Here is a 20,246-nt window from a genome sequence, read left to right on the forward strand (position 1 = left end):
CACTGGATACGCTGACTCACATACATTCAATTCTCCTGTCCTCCCTGAACTGGTGGATGGACTTGGCCAAAATGTGCAATGAAGTTCGCTTTGCTCTGACTCTTCCCTCAGTGACACTAGTCACAGATGCTTCAGTACCTGGCGGGGGGGGGGGGGCAAATCTGTGAAATTTAAGAACTTAGGGTCTATGGTCACATCAGGATCTCACCATCCACATCTGTACCTGGGAGCTTTGTGTTATATGCCTGGCCTGTTGAGTATTTCTTCTTCACATAGCTGGCTGCTCAGTGCAGATTGTCACAGACAACATTGTGGTGATATTTGACTTCAATGAACAGGGAGGGCCAAGTCTGACTCCTCCTCTCTCCCCCCCCCCCCCCCACACACACACACTTTGATAAAATGCATTGGGCCTTTGGAATTTTTGCATGAAGAATGGAATATCGCTGAAAGCATATAATCTCCTGGGATTTCAGAATTCACCAGCAGACAGACTCAGGAGGTCATTCATTAGAGACCATTCGTCTCCCTCAGATCCCCATGGGGTGTACCAGAGTTGGACCTGTTTGCCACCTGCCAGAACAGATTCAATTTGACAGGAGGCCTCAGCCCTGGGTCAATAATGGGTGTCTTTCTGATGTTATGAAAGGGAAAGCTTCTTTATGCTTTCCCCCATCGTGTTTAGTGTCCAGAGTACTAGCCAACATCAGACAGAACCATGCCAGTCTAATCCTAATAGCACCAACCTGGCCTTGTCAACATTAGTTTTTCAGTCTGTTGAACTTCTGAGATCCAGTTCCCCTCCCTCAATGTAATCTCACAAGATCATGGCCAGACTGCATCCCAGCCCTGTCAGTCTGCATCAAACTGCCCAGATGCTAAGTGGTTAGATCATTAAGAGTCTGCCTGTTCTGCCATAGTTCAGAGTGTTCCTTTGAATAGGAGAAAGTCTTCTACAAGATATACAGACCTTATGAAATGGAAAAGGTTTTCATTTTGATAGAGGAATTCCTCCCATGGCTATTATCCATTTTATCTTGGACTACCTTCATCTGTCCTGTCAGTTCATTCAGGGAATACCTTCCTGCTATTTGTTTCACCCTCCTATAGGGAGGCGGCAAATCTGTTCTCCAACCCAATTGCTATCAGGAATTTAAAAGGTTTGGACACTCCCTTTCCTCCTGTAAAGGATTCAGTCCATTCCTTGAATTTAAACTTGGTTCTATTAGGGTTTATGGGACTCCTTTTCAAACCACTGGCCGTCTGTTTATTGTCCCGTCTATCACTGAAGGTTGTGTTTTTAATAGCTATTACCTTGGCTAGGAGAGTTGCTGAGCTGCAAGCTCTTCTGGCTAACCCTTTGCATACTTTTGTTTTACAAAGATAGTGATTTTATGTGCTTACCCCAAATTTCTTATTAAGGTGGTTTTGGATTTTTATTTGAATCAGACTTTATCTGCCAATTTTTTTTCTGGAGCCTCACTCTCAAGGATGAGTACATGGGGTTCTGTTGTAGATCAATAAAACATACATTGGGCATTAGAATAGAAGCAGCTTTTTGCTTGGCCAGTCTACGGGATTTCAGGTATCCCCTCAATTGTTTTGTTTCATTTTCTGATTGTATGAAAGGGGAACAGTTATCTCCCAGAGGATCTCCTGGATTTCTAGTTGTATTTGTTTGTTAAGACCTGGCTACTGTTCCATCCTTGCACAAAGGCTCAGGTGGCTTCAGCAGCTATCTTGGACAATGTTCTGGTTTCCAACAGTTGCAGGGCTGTGACGTGGTCTTCGGTTCATACATTTACCATTCATTATGCCATCTCCCAGGCCACCTGTCCCTATCTTCCTCTAGCAGAAACTGCATGTGAATCACTTAAAGTGGAACAGATGTGCAATGAATCAAAGACAAAACAATGGTTACATATCTGTTCTATAACTGGTCAAGATGTGTTGCATATGTCCATTCCACAACTCACCATCCTTCCCCTCTGCATCATAGTTGCTAGGTACATAGGCTTCTGCTGTGAGAAGGAACTGAGATGGCTCAGGGCAGCTCTATCCCATTCATAGATTATAGGACTGGAAGGGAGCTTGAGAGGTCATCGAGTCAAGACCCCTGCCTGCATGGCAGGACCAAATACTGTCTAGACCATCCCTGATAGACATCTATCTAACCTACTCTTAAGTATCTCCAGTGATGGAGATTCCACAACCTCCCTAGGCAATTTATTCCAGTGTTTAACCACCGTGACAGTTAAGAACATTATTCTCTAGGCAAGCAACACAAGAGGGCTAGAGGGTGCATGTGTTGTCCCAAGAGGTACCATCGTGGGAAAAAGTTATCCAGTTCTGGTGCATGGCCAACTAAAGTAGAATGGACATGTAAAATACCTCTCTTTGAACAAGTTGTGGAACATGTATGTAACCATATATTTAGCATTAGCAAACTGTTGCATCAGAATGAATTCTTCTCTAAACCCATTCTGCTAGGTGGAATAGGCAGCTATCCTTCCACTAAAATATAAATAGTCAGAGCTGTGGTATGTTAATAGCATTACCAGTGTCAACATGAAGCACATTCCTTTGTTCTAACCATTGAATTTTTCTGCAGGCCAATTCTCATCCCTCCTGGGATTCATGAGTGGTCAATGCTCTATCTGTTGGCATATAGTCATGTATGTGGTATAGTGAAGAATCATTACTCAGCTCCTTTTGCATCTTCAAAGCATTTTATAAATGACTAATGAGTCAGGATCATAATTTCCCTCTTTTTATCCTCCTTAGACAGAGGCTAATAACTTGTTCAAGGCTGTAGCTAGTCTAAACTTAAAACTAGCTGTAGTATCCCCCAACTGCACCCCTTCGTGGAGAACATAAATAGCTTATCTAGCTGAGGTAGCAATGGGAAAGGAAATACACGAGCAGCCCTAAAACAACTTCTAGCTCTGGACTTTTGAAATGGGTTACTGAGGCCACAAGCCCCCATGCTCACTGCCCTCTGGAAATAATCACTGGCATATAGTAGCCAGCAGCGTGATTGTTGCTGTACAAACAGCAAGAGCTGCCCTTGTCTGAGGTTGTGAGCCTCCAGCATAGATTAAATCATAATTAGCTGCTCGGACTTTGCGGGCTCCACTACCAGTTCAGTGGGAGAGGGGGGTCGGGTGTGCCTGGCTGGACACGCGAGAGCCGCGCCGGCCCTGGGCGGGGTCGAGCCGCCGCCGTTTAAGGCCGGGCCCGGGGCAGGACGGAACCGGCGCGCGGGGAAGCGGAGCCGGGTGGCTCAGGAAGCGGCCGCAGCAGCAACTTCCGGGCGGAGCGGGGCTGGTGCAGGCCCGGACGGTGCACTCGGATCCCCGCGCAGCTGGGCAGGGTGAGGCGCCGCCGTGCAAACCCCGCGCTGCCCCCCAGCAGAGCCCCACCGGCCGCGGGCGCTGTCCCCGGGGGGCTGGGCACACAGATGCCGCCCGTCGGAGGGCGCGGACTGGGGGCCTCTCCCTGCGGGAAACCGCAAAACCCTGAAGGGAGCAAACGCGGGTGGAGCTGGGGCCTGGCCCGACCCTCAGCCAGGGATGGCGGGTCTCGCTACTCCGCGCTCATCCCGCGCTGCGCTTCTAAAACTTGTAATGACAGACCTGTAACCTCCTCCACCCCCACCCTCCTCTGCACCCTTCACCACTACTGCACGCACCCCCTCCTCTGCACCCCCACACATCGCCTCCTCTGCTGCCCCCTGCCCTGCTGCCCCATGCACGAACTTAGCTGCACATCCTCCCTGCCACCCTATGCCCACTCTCCTCTGCAACCCTCAGACATCTCCTTTCACACTCCTGCCCCATTTCCCTCCACACACAATTCCCTTCGTTTTGCTCCTTCTCACCCTTCCCCCTCCACACACGGGTGCTGGAACTGGGGGTACTGGGGGTGTGGCAGCACCCCCTGGCTTGAAGTGGTTTCCATCATACACAGGGTTTATAGTTTTTTTTTTTTAATGGCTTTCAGCAGCCCCACTATACAAATTGTTCTAGCACCACTGCCCACCCATGCTCTCACACTTTCACCAGTACTTATTCCTTCTCCTGTGCCCTGTCATGCACAGACACATACATAAACTCCTCTTTGCTCCCAGTAGGCACACAACTACTCCTCCCTCCCAACACTCCCCTCCACCAACCACCACTCCCTTGCACCTGTGCGTGCACACACACACACTCTCCTCCTCCATGCACACGCAAGCAAACACTCTCCTACACATGCACAGATGTGCCCACTTAGTTTCTCTGGTGCTCTGGGTGCTGCATAGTAAAACTAGGGTAAGTTAAGTAAAACTTAACTGCAGTTAAGCGCAGGCACAGCCTGTTGCCCAGCCATTTATTGATTTGTTTTATTTAGCATCGTGCATTCCCTCCTTCCATCTGTTAGTCTTTAAGGTTCCACTGGACTCCTTGTTGTTTTCCTTCCCTCCCCATATTTCTTTTTCCTCTCTGAGGAGGTACCCTAGTTACTATGGCAACATAGATGTCATTAGACTAGGCGATGCTAAGGAACATCCGCAAGGGCAGCATAAATTCTGTTTATAGGATATTCTTACACAGCTAGCAGCTTTGCGAAATGTACTAACCTAAAGGAAGGGTTTCATGGTCACATGTTTGAAACAGGTGCCTGGCTGGCTGGCTGTCTAGAAAAGATGTGAAATGTCTGGACATGCATAGTACAATACTCAGATATAAAATCCCCCTCCCCCGTAGGGGGAGATGTGTAGGTCATCTCCCTGTAGAGTTTATGGATTAGAAAGCAGGGCTAGGTTAAGAGTGTAAGAAAAGGAATAAATAGTGAGGAAAGGGACATTATAGGAAATCAGAATTACTTACTAAAGTCTGCCTGGGCAGGTTTTGTTGGGAGTTAAGCAGTGCCTAATTTGTAATGAAAGAGGTACCAGGGCTCAAGAAAACTATGTGCCAGGGCTCAAGCAATTTTTTTACATTCATAACTGATGCAACAAGCCCAGAGGTGCTGAGGCTGTGAACTTTCAAGCCTAGAGGTTCAGGGGCTCAGCCCTGGCAAGCCCTGGAACAAATTAAACAGTGGGGGTAAGGCAAGTGACGAAGTCCATAATGTGTAATGCACCAGCTCACTAGAAAAGTGTTTCCATAAACTCTGTTGATATTTTAATACTGTACTTGGCTCTAAATTGCCTAACCAGCTTGTTTCTTATGTTTGAAACACAGGGAGGGAATTAGACCAGTGCTGTGAAAAATCATGGAAGATAAAAGACAGCGAGCCAGAGTACAGGGTGGCTGGTCTGGACCTGTTAAGAGCAGAACAGCCTCATATGCAGGCAAGATATTGTGTATTTCTTTGTGTGTTCCTGGTTATGTTAATCTTTTTTTTTTTAATAATTTTAATTAAGTTTTTCCTAATATTTTATAGAGCTGTTCTAATCCTGAATGAATTTGATTTCTTGTGTGATCCAGGACACATCATTTGATTCAAATAGCCCAGCTGGAATATTGGAGAAAGCTATAATTTCCATGAGGATTGATACTGTAGTTTAGCTGAGTTGAGCTGCCTTGAGGAAATGAATTATATAAAGACTTACTGCTCATCTGCGACCCAGACATTTAGTATTATAGGGGGAGCTGGTGGGAACACCTGTAGTTGGGCTGTCTAATGCTTTGCATTAGAAGCCCATGTTTTTTCTAGCATATAACTTTGCCACCTTGTAACATGAAGATTGAAACTTTCCATGCTTGCCCTCTGCCTCGTGCAGATTTATTTATTTACTTATCTGTTTTTAAATTTCAGAAAAATAGATCATCCATTCAGAGAAAGAAGTTAGGGAAAACAGTTAGGGTAGTTTTGCCAGTGTTAATTTTTTCCCAGCCATTTATTTGAGGAGCTCTAGTATTTTCATGCTTTGAATAAAAACTTGAAATTTGGTAAGGTAATAGTCCTGAGGGGTGAGAGAGCTTTTTGCTACCCCTGTAGAAATGTACTGAAATTTGCAGACTTCGAAGGGAAAGTCTCCATTTGCACATGTAGGACTTGTTATAGACTTTCTTTTAAAATCTCTATACATTCTGTCTGCACTGAGGCTGCTCCCTACCTCCACTGAGCCTTGTGCATACTAAGCATAGAGCTAGCGATCCTGCCTTGGTACACGATGCTGCAGCAGCAATAAAATACCGTTTGGCCTAGGGGAAGGTGTGCAGGAGGAGACCTTCCACTGACTCTAATGTTAATAATTCCATGCTCTTCTGACTCGTTATTATCAAGAAGGTCCTTGTATCTCTCTTATCAAGCAGACAAATCTAATTCCCAAGGTTCAAGATGGGATGACTGAGAGGTTGCACAAGGGCAATTCAGAGCTGGGAGTAGAATTCAGGTTTCCAAAATGATAGACCCAAGTCTACTCCACAGCCTCTTTGCCTTTTAGAATGACGTGCCAAATCTGTGTTTGGCTGTGCTCTCCATAAGTGTTGTCCATACTCCTCTGCAGAGCCAGAAATAGAATCCAGGATGCCTGATTCCCAGTATTCCTATGCTTGCAAAAAACTAATCATGTAAGTCACCCCAATGTATATTGTCTCCCACTAGTGGTTGATTTATATGGAATATCACAGCTTATTACCAGTTTCTCCTGCAGCACAAATTGTAGTGGTCTGTGCTGGGTATCCGGGTTCCAGTCTTGCTGATGACCAATACCAGAGTGGGAGTGCTCAGTATGTTTCCACATGAAATGTGGGAACATGTGTAATTCTGTGGGCCAGTTAATGATAGAAAGGTAAGGGAGGTGTCATTTGATTGGTAAAAATCTACAGAATCAAAATGACACCTCCCTTACCTTGCTATCACTAACTTGCCCACAAAATGAGATTTTACTACATTATGCTCTCAAACGGTGATGGGATTCTCTTTTTTTTAGTTAAAAAATTATGCACGCAGAACTGTTAAAAGAGCATTGCAAACTCAAGTGCTCAGAAGGTAGGAAATGCTGGAATTAAAGTTGCCTGTATCACCTTAATTCAGCCCCCTGGTGTGTAGATTTTTTGGGTATGTAATAAAGACATTTCCTAAATATCTTTTGAGTAGAACCATAATATTCCCTGAAGCCACGCCACTCTCATATTTTCAGCACCATAGGGGGATGAGCTCCTTGATGGAAAGCCTCTACTACCTTTAACTTACCATAGTCTAACATAAACAATGGCCACTATGATTTTAAATGACTCACTTTTGTCAATTGGGTTAAATTTTTATTCACTTCAGTTTATAAATTAGTTAAAAATGCTCCTGTCCTAGATTTTAGGTGCTTTTAATGATTATTAAAAACACGTCTGACTCTTCCCTTGCTCTTTTTTAAAACTTGGACGTAAGGGGGAAATCCTTGAAAACTGAACAGTGATTCCATTAGTTGTCCCTTAAAGGAATATTGGGTTTTCCACATAGTGAGATGTTCATTTCTCTGATCCCACTAGTTTGCTTGATCCTGTTCTTTTCTTTGCCTTAGCTCCAGGGGCTTCTGCGGCCAGGAATCTTGTGTCAGTGGGCACTGATCAGACCTGGATGAGAAGAGAGCAGCTTCCACCCAAAAGACAATTTGTGTTTAAAGAACCAACAGAGGTAAAAATGTAGATGGGTGTCCTGTCATCTCATCTTTTTGTTGATAAGTGGAAGAACAACTTATTTTTAAAATTAGTTGGCCTTACAAGGTGTAGTTCAAGAATACAGATATCTCAGTCCAAGCTTTTTGGGCCTCTATAACACACACTTTACAAACATATTGCATGTGTGGCTTACAGAAAGCTAGGATCATCTTAACCGACCATAAATATTTTGATTTTCATTCACTACCAATCAGTGCCACTTTGTTCAGCAGAAGCAAATAAAATATTCTGGTCTAAAGCCAGAAAAATGAGCTCTGCCTATTGCTCCTTCTGCTGGGAATGCTTCATTGGCAGCATAGTCAACCTCTGATTTCTGGTGAGCGGAGGAGAGTAAGATCCAAGTTTCAACCCTTACCCCTTGGTCTGCCAGGGGATTACAGGGTAATGTGCTCACTCCAGTGGGAAGTGAGTTTCTTGCATGGAATTGGAGATTGGTTGTAAGACTGAAAAGACAGTGCCTCACTTTTTTCTTGTAACTGTGCCAACATGCTCTCTGAATGGGACTACATCCTGCTTTCCTCACATGGAAGGAGGTTTACTATGATGAGGCAAACTGAAAATGGTATAGTTGAATGGGCCCTCCAAGAGTGACATTTACTTGAGGGAAAGAAGCTGGTCTCACTGAGACAACTGGAATGATTATCAGGACAGCATGGTTGCTGATGACTTCCATTCTAGACCGAAGCCCTACTATGTAGGTGCAGACTGCGTGGGTGCTCTGGGGCTTAAGCCCCCACGGAAAAAAAATAGGGGGTGCTCAGTACCCACAAGCCACCAGTAGGTGGCAGGAGCATGTACATGGCTCACAGTGAAACCAGAAGATGGAAAGCATCCACGGGCAAAAACAAAAGTTAGCGCCTGTTTTCCCCCCTACCCTTCCTTTCTGTTGCAGTGGTAAAGATTAAACCACTTCTGGCTTTCACAGGAGACAACTATCCCAAGCTATGCAGGGGATTTTAGACTAGTAGCTCTTGCTGCCTAGTCTCTCTTTATATTTTTTGCTGCTTGTCTGAAACTAGAGAATTGCTCAGCCCCTTCCTCCAGGGAGTCGCTTCTGATTTTTAACCCGTGAAGGCAGGGAAAGCGAGTCTCCAGTCTCAGCTGGTGTCCAGCAGCTATATGAGCAAACCAGTTCTCCTCTAGCTAGCCATACTTGCTGTAATTAGCAGGTGATTCCAAAGAAGTACTAGCTGCTGGTGGGTGTTTCAGTGTGATACTGTCACCATTCCAAAACTGCCAGAGAATATATGTGTGTGTTGATTAGCATTTCAGTACTGAGGGGCAGGCAGGTGTTGAAATCCCAAATCCATTCTACTGGAGGTGGGGCTGGGACTAGGATCAGAGCCCCTGTGAAGTTTTGGTATCTACACAATCACCACAGGGCTAGGAGTTCAGCCCTGTATAGCTGAGGCATGTCAGCCCATTGGTGTACTTATCTGGCTTTCTTGTTGCCTGCCAGGTGGAACGCAAAGCTCCAGGGCCAAGAGTGATAGAGTGAGTATAATGCTGGCTTCACTACCCTCACTGTGTTACTTTCTCCTCCCCCAGCCCATGGTGGGATGGGCTAGATGGGTCTTCTGCATTTCGAATTGCTATACCTGTGGAAAGAATTTTCAGTACAAAATATGAGGTCCAGACTCAACTCTTTGATCCCAAACCGATTTTATATTCAGTAAAGTCCAAATCTTTTTTCACTTGTTTTAATTGTTTTGTTGGGTTTGTACAAACCAGTAGGAAAGACCAGTGGGGCTTTGTAATAAATTGGTCAATTATACATAATGGTTTTGGATCTGTGCAAAGGTGGTAGGATCAACACACACAGCTTTCTCCCATCCTCTTTATTCTTGTGCCATGACTAGGGTGACCAGATGTCCCGATTTTATAGGGACAGTCCCGATTTTTGGGTCTTTTTCTTATATAGACTCCTATTACCCCCCACCCCCGTCCCGATTTTTCACACGTGCTGTCTGGTCACCCTAGCCATGACAACGTTGTTTCTATGCTTCGGGTTTGTAACATGTGGGGATAAGGTGTTAGGTTGGGTGTATTTGGAGGTTTGTAATCCAAAACTAGTGTGTGTTCGGGGCAGGGAGGGTCTCCACACTGAAGAATTTTTCTTCTTTTCTATTCAGAACAGGAGCAGAATCAAGTAAACTGTTTTAGGTATATTTTTAACACTTTGGTCAGTGCAATAATGGTGATGATGAAGGTCCCTAGATTTAAAACCTGTTTTTCCTTCCCAACAAAGTTAGGTTGCTGTGTGTGTATGTATTATCAATTCTCCTTTGTTAACATATTTATCTGGAATGATCCCTAATATAAACTGTTTTGGAAGTTACACTTGAAATCCCAAACTTCTTGATGTAAGGGCAGATCCAGATGCAGTCAAAATTCCAGGCTACATCTGTCCCATGTTTAGTGCAAATATCAGGGATGGCAGATCAAACACTTTTTACCATGAGGGCTGAAGAATTGTAGCTGTTCGTAGGTGTCACCGTCAGACTGATAGTGGGGCTGTGTATTCAAGTGCTTCAGGCCATTGATGATCTTCCAGTGTGACATGGAGAGCTCATTCCCAGGATACGCGTATTCCTCATGTGTCTGCATGTGTCATCCAATCATTAAATTACAGATTTTGGAATGGAGATTTGTTTGGGGTCAGAGGAGTTTCCTTAATGGGCAGTTCCTCAGAGTTGGGTTGTAGAGCTAACTCTTAATATACTGTACCAGTCATTTATTATTTCTTTCAAAAATTGTAAATATTTTTCTTTTTGGAATTTTACATCTGTAATTCAAGTAGTAGACTAGATAGCTATTGGTTACAGAAAACTAATCCAGGTGAAACACCCACGTGCCCAGCACTGGTGTGGTTGCGGAAATAGTTCCATTTAATGTACTCTTGTTATGGGACGTGCAGAGAGTTTTCTGTCCTGATTCACTGAGAAATCATTGCTCTAGGATGTTACTAAATAGCATTTCACTAGAGGCACTTAGAGAAGCTGTGAAAGTAGCTGACCTTTCAGTCTGTTTATTAAAGCTTCACAGTTTCCATTTCAGAGTGAGTGATAGAATAATAACAGAAAGGAAAGAAAGTACAGCTGTATCCAGATAACTTAAGAAATTCATTAAAGGCCCACTGGCCCTTTTCAGTTGTTCTACTTCTGTTTAAGGGGGATCAGGGTGGGGGAAGACCCCAGCTGCCATTATGAAAATCTGGCAAGCAGGATAGAGTTCATGTAATGCCCTTTTCTTCGCTAAGTCGCTGTACATTATTATACAGGTCTTTCAGGATTACTGCTTCTGCAATCCTCATAAACACCTCATGATGTGCAATACACGGTTCATTAAATATCACTTTTCTCACCATTATATAAGTTAGCCTCTGTGGGCATGCAGATGTGCACAGTGCTGTACAGTAAATAATTGTGCAGCACAGATCAGAATTCCTGCTCCAAAGAACGTACATTCTAAAGCAAGAGTGTGATGTAGTTGATAGAGCAGAAGACTGAATCAGGAGAGGTGAATTATATTGCTTGTTCTACCACTGACGTGCTCTGTAGCCTTGGGCAAGTCGCTTTAACTCTCTGTACTTCATTTTCTCCTTTGTAAAATGAGGATGATGATATGTACCTCACAGGCAGCATAATTAATTATCGACGCTTTTAGATTCTTCGACAGAAGTGATGTATAAGTGCAGAGTCTTGTTTATTAATAAAGTCATTACAAAACATCATATATGGATTGGTGTGGATGCGAAATCAAATGGATGTGGAGGAAATGCTTCAGAGTACCATACATTTACTACAGTTCTCTGAGGGTGGGGAGGAGGTGGGTAATGGTGGTTAGTAGGCTGTTCAGGCATATGGGACAGCATGAAGTTTGGAGCTAGTGAAGGAAACAATGGAAGTAGTTGAGAGACAAGCTCAGGCAGACCATTTATAGACCAATATCTGCACTTCACAGCAATGCAGCAGGTAGCTGATAGAACAACTATTTTACCTCATGCAGCAGTTAAAATGTCGTTTTCAAATCTGCCACCTGGTTTATATGTGGCACGTAGCACTTCCCACAGCATATTTATTTTGCTGGGCTAGGTAAAATGAGGGTAACTCTTCTAACTGAAGTTCCTGAGTGTGGTCTCCTCAGCATGAGTCAGATTGTTTGTGTTTATATTATGTATTTGGAAGGGGAATAGGGCCGTGAGGTCCTTTTTCCTTTAGCTCCCCTCCATCATCCCTCTCTACTTTTCTCTGGAGCCTGTAAACCCTGTAGTGAGTATTTGGCCAGAGGGGAGGCTCCCACAAGCAATGGGAGGTGATCTGTGAAGGTAGAGCATGTTGTTTCCACAGCACTCCCAGTTTCTGCTGGCCCTCACTCTGGCTTCCTTCTCCCTAGCCTCATTGCTCCTTCATGGTAGTATGTTGCACTGTCCTTAGACCACTTTCCTTAACCCAGGTTTGTACGTGACTGGACCATGCATAGTTATCCATATGTATTATCTGTTTCTTGTATTTCATCCACCTGATGGCTGTTTCTTCTCCATGTCCTCAGTGAACAGGGCCTGTATGAGATCAGCACGTTGCCAACAGGAGTGTCTCGGTAAGTGGATCCTTTTTTTTTTTTTTTTTTTAAAGCACCTTCGTTGCTATTGAGTAATGGCATTCAGTCTTTCGAAGGTCTAATCTCCACTGGGATTTTGGTGATGCAGAGGATGGCTCTGGTAGGGATGTTGTTTCTCCCATGCCACTTTATGTGTAAGATGGCACTGGAGGGGGGATTCTGGCCTCTGGCATAACTGGTACATCAGGCTGCAGCAATGTGGTTAATTCTGAGCAGCATGGAAAAGGTTAGGAATCTATTGTTGGTGTGAGTGAAAATGAATGTATGCAGGTTATTATTGTGTTCAACTTCCAGTGGTGTAGTGGAATAGATAAAGTGGCCTTGATTGATTAGTCCATACCCTAGTGTAGGTCACTATAAACTCTTGGGACAGTAGTTTTCCTTTTAGCATTTTGGAATCATCACAACCCTGATGTTACTCTGCATCACCTAACATCCTGTTCCTGATATCTTCCCATTACTGGGCTAGCACTTCTCTCTGACCTGGTAATTATCAAATACAAACTAAGAAGAGACACATCACTTTGTCAGTCAGGAAGGATAATTTAGCAGTAACAGAGTAGGCCCAGAGCATGTCCTGACCAGTAAAGGCCAGTTCATAGTATTATGGTCCAAGATACCTATTATCCTCAGCTGGTCGTTAGTCCCAAGGAAACAGCCCAGCCTGCAGTCTTTGCTAATCTAAAGGAAGATACCTGGGAAAGGTTTAACCTCTCTCTCTGTTCATTTCATGTGTAAATGACCTGTGTTGCTGCTTAAATAATGGGCATTTCCAGGGAATTAACGTCCAGTAGATTAGCCAATCTGGTATTGAGACTTTATTCTGTGTATCAGCTAAAAAGAACGTTTTAGGATTCTGGGCTGAAGCATAATATTTCAATAAAGTGATTTTGGAATCTCTCAAGTCAACTTTCTCAAAGAGAGAATCTCTGTAAAAATGTATATATTATACAGTTTTATAGACATTTACAAAATTCTCTGTACAGCCTCCACACCCCCTGTAAATGTGTACATACTTACAACTGCACTCCCTATCTCTGTAACTGCATGTGTTCCTGGGAGTCACAGCAGTGTAACAGAGGGGCATACTAATGGCTAGAGCCTTGCAAATCTGTGAATATCCGCTTTATATCCACCGATCATTTTTGTGGAACGCGTATCAGATGTAGATACAAATTTTGTATCCATGTAGGGCTCTACTAATGGCCTTAGGAGCCTTGGTACAACAGGATCCAGCTTTTTAACAGGCTGCTAGTAGTTGACTAGCTATAGCAAGGAGTTCAGGCTTCTCATCCTTCAAGATGACTACCCCTTTTTATTGTTGATGGAATGTAAGTATATTTCAGCAACAGTTCCACTTGAAACTGGTATATCTGGTAGCAGTATGTGCTTATTTGCAGAAAATACTTTTTAGTACTTCTAATCCAAAACAGAAGTCCACATTGCTAGTGATCTGTGATCACAACTCTGTGCTAAGGAAATGAAACGCATTCCATACACAGCCATCTTGCCAATAAAAAACTTGTAGGTAGTCCAGAACAAGACCAAGGCACTTCATGACTCGTTGTATCACATAGGCCAAGCTTGCTGCCAGTCCAGAAATGCCTGCAAAAGCCATGAGAACAGTCCTGATGCTACCTTCTAGATTCTCTACATGGAAGAATTCAACAAATCTCTCAGAGCCTCTTTGGTTAGCTAGTCATTCTTGTTTGTCTGTGACTAGCAGGAATCATCATCATCACAGATGTGTTTGTGTGTGGATGCAATTCTCTTGGCTTATGCTTTTCCGGTGTTGTGCAACAAAAGTACTGAAAGAAACAAGGGTCACAATTCTACCTGTTTGTTATTCCATTGCGGAAAATGTGGGTTATAACTGCAGACACTGACTTTAGATCCTCCTAATTCTTGATGTCTAGCTTCTAAAGCATCCCTGGGAGGCTCCGCCTCCTGGCTCCTGCCTGCCCACTCCTTGTTAGGGTTCTAGTCTCTTTTCTGATTAGACCGAGATTTAGGTGAACTAGGACAGTAATACTCTATGCCTCTAAACTGATTTCTGAATATTATTTATTATCTGACCTGCCAGAGGTGGAGCAAAGACAGCTATTCTCTCTTCTTTACTTATATTAGGGTTATCTGTCTAGTTCTACTTTTCATTCATGTATATCCTTTTCCTGGCCAAAGCTGTGATATCATGTGACCTAATAGGGAAGCCAGATAGGTAACGTCACTCCTATTTTCTGCTGACAAATGAATGCACGGTGGCTATATTGTATGGTTAAAGAATCAATGCTGAAAAATTTTAGGTATGAAATTTGACTTGCTTTAAAATAATGAAAATATGAACAGAGAACAGTCTTGTGGAATTTAAGGCACTAGTTTAGTAAAACACTTAAGCACATGCTTAACTTTAAGCCACATGAGTTTAAGCATTTTGCCTGATTAAGGCCTAAAATGTTACTGCTTCAATACATTTTAAAACAAAAGCTGCTAATCTCATGTATTCAGCTAGCTAAAGTGCTTTTAGTTTCCCCTGTTTTATTTGCTTCAGAGTTAGCAGTAATACTTCCCAGATTTTTCTGCCTATCGATAATACAAAAATGTGTGGGGCATGAAGAGGCACTGTATACACTTGAAGGTTTTCATTTTGGCTCCATCTAAAAACTTGAAAAACATTTACACCTCTACCCCGATATAACGTGACCTGATATAACATGAATTTGTGTATAACGCGGTAAAGCAGCGCTACGGGGGGGGGGGGGGGGGAGGGAAACCGTGCACTCGAGCGGATCAAAGCAAGTTCGATATAACGCGGTTTCACCTATAACGCAGAAAGATTTTTTTTTGGCTCCTCAGGACAGCGTTATATCAGGGTAGAGGTGTATTTAATAAAAACCAGGTATATGCACAGTGTACGTTTCCTGCTTCCTCTCTTCAATCTGTAACTTTTCTGCAATAGGGTTCATTTGATTCCTGGCTTCATTGACTCAAAACAAGCAGACTGGATGTTTGAACAACTGCTCCAAGAGATCCCCTGGAGGCAGAGAACTCACCTCAGGCAGGGTAAATGTGCAGTACTTAATGTAATTGCCTTGACTCCTATGTCAAAATCCTTACTCTTGCTTTCATTTCCTATCACCGTGACTATTAGAACTCTCTTGTCTGTTCCCTCCTGAGTCTCAGTTTTCCACACTCAGGGGTGTAGAGGGTGCTGCTGCGGCTCGGTTTTTACATATCTAAAGAGGCATGTCCACATCATCCTATCCTCAAACAACTCTGTGATGCCCCATTAATTCCAGATCAAAGTGAAAATTCCCCTCCTAGAATTGCTCTGCTCTGTCCCTTCAAACATTCTCACCACTGATGTTGCTAGAGTCTTCTCTGCAGTCCCTGCTTTTTTCTCTTTCTCTCCATATATCATCTCTCATTTAAAATCTCAGCATAAATAATTCTCTTCTCCCTTGTCTATGCCTATATCATTTTCTTTTTCTGCTTTTATTCTATTTTATTTAATTATGTAAAGCATGTTGGTTGCAATTTGTTAGACTGAAGAACACAGCCTTACTTTAGACTCAGACACACTTATATGTGCAGTAAGCATGTGAAATGCCTGCTATTCCAGTTGTGTTCACTGGGAGGCACCTGTGCTATTTCTTAGCCGCTGTTACTCAGCACTGGGCATAAGGTTACAATGTTATCTAACTGATATAGAACAGGCCCAGAGAACGCTTGTCCTAGTCCTGCCAAGCAAGCCATTGGTCCTGAACAAACCTGTTCAAAGTCTGCATTTCTTTTTTGAATGCTTGTTCATGTCCATTCCATATTAGGTGTGTATGCTCGCCACATGTACCAGTGCCGGAAGTTTTTCACTCAGCAATATCCGTAGGGGACCGGCTCTGGTGCCCTCTGGAGTGGTGCCCGCATGGCGCGATATAAGGGGCGCTGCTAGCTCCCCCTACCCTAAGTTCCTTCTTGCTGCCACTGACAGTGCTGGAACTTCTGCTGCTTTGGCTAGCATTTTTTCATTCTCAGTTCTTGCAAAATTTGAAAACTTGTAATATAGTTGTATATAGTTAGTAGTTCTTAGTTACCCTTAGTCGTAGTTCTCAACTCTTCGTTAGTCCTGAATGGGACTCAGCCAGGAGATGGGGCATGCCCCGGTTCCCTGGCTTTAAGCCCTGCGATCGCTGCAAACAGCCTACGCCCATCAGTGATCCACATACCAGCTGCCTAAGGTGCTTAGGTGAAGGGCACATAAGTGACAAGTGCTGTATCTAAATCCTTCAAACCTAGGATGAAGAAGGAGCATGGTATCCGTCTGAAAGCGCTCCTGATGGAGTAGGCACTGGAGAGGGCTGGGGGGCGAGCCATGACCTGTGTCGGGCAGTTCAACACCCCCATTGGGAACTTGGGCCTCAGGTTGAACGGTGCAGCCCATCCCATACTTGGCCTGCAACTCCGGATAGCAGTGCAGGCCCAGGCCAGCTTCAGGTTCTGTTGACGCCCGAAGCCCTTCAGTGGCTCAGGAGATCCTGACCCTCCCGGTGCCACCCACACCGGCTCCAGCAGTACCCCAGTCTCAGGGAAAACCCGCATTGGGACCTATATGTGTGTCCCTGCCTCAGCGGCACCATTCCCCATCGAGAGGGACAGCCCGCCATCACTCGCCCGCCTGAAGCTGTCATGCCTCAGGATGGGAGAGGCAGGCTCAGCGGAGCCCTCTTTGGTCCCCGCACCGGGGGCACCGATTGAGGGACTCAAGGCACACCTCACCAGTGGAATGGCACAGACCCTCTAAGGCACGTGCTACCCGGCAAGAACTCCAGGACCAGCCCCGACCGTCTCCAAGGACCCAGTACCAATCCTGGGACCAATCGGACACCAGAGACCGCCAATCGCCGGGCCGTCTCCTCCCGTCTCCAAGAAGGAGATTGCCCTACTCAGGATGATCTCCCAGCAACTGGCCCCTAGTAGCTCCTGGTCCCATTTGGCATCCCGGTACTGGTCGAGTAGTGTGAGGCGTGGATCACTGGGTATCCGATGCAGATCCACCGAACGCCATTGGTCCCCGAGAGCCTGACCAAGACAGTCTCGTTTGGACAGGTCAGCTTCAGGCCGCAGCGACCAGCACCAGTTGGACAAGAGCCACCACTCAGCCAATCTTGGTCAACCAGTATTGACCACTCGGCTGGTAGCTCCATCTCGGAGCAAAGTTCTCTGACTGCACGACAAGCCCCAGTATCAATGGTGCCGACTACACTATCAGCACCAAAACCTGCCCCATGGCCCCAAGAGCAGTGGCCGGTGCTATGGTACCCGTGGAACCCCTGGGGGTTCACCCAGGCTGCCCAATCAGTGTCGGGAGCCTCAGAGAGGCCGGGAGCTTCAGAATCCCATCCCCTTCCGGTGCTCAAGGTTTCAGGGGTAAGACCCTGCAGGTTCAGGAGGACCCAGGGGAGCAAGCTGCTGGACCACCAATGGACATGGAAGTTCCTGTGGCACCGGCATCGTCCTCATCGGCGCCAGACTGGGCCCCCTCGCCCAGTTCCTCAGGATGACGCTAGGGCTCACCAGGAACTTTTGAAGAGGGTCACTTCTCACCTGGGGCTTCAGGCAGAGGAATTAGAGAGCCCGAGGACTCTTCCGTTTGATGTCCTCGGATCCCGCCAGGGTGGCCCTACCCCTTCATTAAGGGATCTCCAAAATCACTAATGCCCTGTGGCAGACCCCCACTTCCCTGACCCCATCTTTAAAAGGGACAAACATAAGTACTTTGTGCCAACCAAAGGGCATGAGTACTTATATTCCCACTCTGCCCCCAGTTCCCTTGTGGTTGAGGCAGTTAACCACAAGGAGAGGCAGGGATAACCCCCAAAAATAAAGACTCAAGGAGGATGGATCTTTTCGGATGTAAAGTTTATTTGTCTTCCAGGCTTCAGCTGAGAGTAGCCAACCACCAAGCCCTCCCTGGCCGATATGACTTCAATATATGGCAAGTCATGGCCAAGTTCGAAGGGTTGCTCCCCGACACTTTCAAGAAGGAGTTCCAAGCAATCATCAATGAGGGCACAACTGCAGCCAGGGCAGCCCTCCAGGCAGCATCTGATGCTGCTGCCCACACCATGGCTTCTGCTATCTCCATGCAGCGAGTCTTTTGGCTGCTTCTCTCTGGGTTGTCCCCCAAGACCCAGCAGTTATTGCAGGACCTGCCCTTCGACGGCAGGGCCCTATTTGCAGAGCAAACGGACAGCAAATTGCATGGCCTCAAGGACTCCCGCACCACCCTAAAAACCCTGGCTCTCTACACCCCAGCCCCAGCGCGTAAGCAGTTCAAACCACAGCAGGGCCGGGGGAGTCAGCCTCGACAGGACCAGCCCCATAAATGAGCCAAGGGTTACAAGCGCCGCCTGAGCCACCTGCCACCACCCTCTGCCCAGTCGAGCTCGACCTGTAATAAGCAGGGAGCCAAACAGTTGTTTTGAGCATGCGCCCGGGGGCGACCTACCAGACTATTCCCTGGATCCATCTTTCCCAGTGTTCTCCGACCACCTTTCCCCTTTCCTTCCAGCTTGGACTGCTATAACTTCAGACTGCTGGGTCCTCAACACAGTGGAATGGGGTCATACCTTCCAGTTCCTTTCTGTCCCCCCTTCCCACCCACCTTCCCCATCGCTCTTCAGTGACCCCTCGCAGAGGAGGTAAAGGGGTTACTACAACTGGGTGTGGTGGAACAAGTTCCTCTTGAGTACAGGAACAAGGGGTTCTATTCCTGGTACTTTTTAATCCCAAAGGCCAAGGGCGGTCTACGGCCCATCCTGGACCTGCAAGACCTCAAAAAGTACCTACAGAAGCTAAAGTTCCACATGGTCTCTCTGGCTTTTATTATCCTCTCTCTGGATCTGGGAGACTGGTATGCCGCCCTCGACTTGGACTCATACTTTCACATAGTGAGCTTTCAAGGACACAGACTCTTCCTCCGGTTTACGGTGGGGCCCCACCACTACCGGTTTACAGTCCTCCCGGCGACAGCACCGAAAGTGTTTACCAAGTGCATGTCGATGGTAGCGGCTTACCTTAGGTGCTAGGGTATCCAGATCTACCCGTTCCTCAATGACTGGCTCATCAAGGGTGGCTCCGGGTCTCAAGTCCGAAGGGATGTTGCGGTGCTTCAAGCCACGTGCCACTCTCTGAGCCTGCTGGTGAACGACAAAAAGTCGACGTTCGCGCCAGTGCAGAGGATGAAGTTAATCAGAGCAGTCCTCGACTCTACCTGCACCAAGGTGTTCCTGCCGCTGGAAAGGTTCCACGTGATGGTGAACCTCATAGAGGAAGTCTCCGCATTCCCTCTGATTACAGCCAGGGTCTGTCTGCGCCTGCTGGGCCACATGACAGCATGCACTTACGTGGTCTGCCATGCTAGGCTCCGGATGTGTCCCCTGCAACAATGGCTGGTGACTGTCTATTCCCAGTCCCAAGACCCCCTGGAGAAGATTGTTACCATTCCCAGGCGATACTTGCCTCGCTGCAATGGTGGACCGACAAGATAGTCCTGAAAGGGGTTCCATTTGACAACCCTCCTCACTCCATCGAGTTGGTGTCCGACGCCTCAGCTGGGGGCACATCTTGGCAACCTTCAGACACAGGGGATGTGGTCCCCAGAGGAGGCATGGTTACACATAAACGTCAAAGAGCTCCGAGCAGTCCAGCTGGCGTGCAGAGTCTTCTTGCCCCACCTGTCGGGCAAGGTGGTACGAGTCCTGGCAGACAACACAGCCTCGATGTTTTACATCAACAGACAAGGGGGAGCACGCTTGTCAGCTCTCTGTCAGGAGGCACTCCATCTGTGGGACTTCTGCATCAGTCATGAAATCCAACTGGAAGCTTGTCACTTTCCTGGCGTCAGGAATACACTGGCAGACCAGCTCAGCAGGGACTTCTCCTCTCACCACGAGTAGTTGCTCC

At 46.0% G+C, this 20,246-nt stretch overlaps 1 protein-coding gene across 6 annotated transcripts in view; it reads left to right on the plus strand.

The window, feature by feature from the left end:
* The first annotated feature begins 3,145 nt into the window (after positions 1–3,145).
* The window catches only part of ALKBH3 (alkB homolog 3, alpha-ketoglutarate dependent dioxygenase), a 52,704-nt gene continuing 35,603 nt past the window's right edge, over positions 3,146–20,246 (plus strand). For 2 of the 6 annotated variants that reach the window (XM_065592789.1, XM_065592791.1), the window contains exons 1-6: positions 3,194–3,373; positions 5,229–5,338; positions 7,511–7,623; positions 9,127–9,161; positions 12,219–12,266; positions 15,244–15,347. In XM_065592789.1, the coding sequence (XP_065448861.1) occupies positions 5,260–5,338; positions 7,511–7,623; positions 9,127–9,161; positions 12,219–12,266; positions 15,244–15,347 (379 nt within the window). In that variant the 5' untranslated portion in view covers positions 3,194–3,373; positions 5,229–5,259. Of the gene's footprint in view, positions 4,314–5,228; positions 5,339–7,510; positions 7,624–9,126; positions 9,162–12,218; positions 12,267–15,243; positions 15,348–20,246 lie in introns of all 6 variants that reach the window. The other 4 variants (XM_005286749.5, XM_005286750.5, XM_065592790.1 and 1 more) reach the window with 4 other exon arrangements.

Source organism: Chrysemys picta, chromosome 4 (assembly GCF_011386835.1).
Source record: "Chrysemys picta bellii isolate R12L10 chromosome 4, ASM1138683v2, whole genome shotgun sequence".
Classification (NCBI taxonomy): Eukaryota; Metazoa; Chordata; order Testudines; family Emydidae; genus Chrysemys; species Chrysemys picta.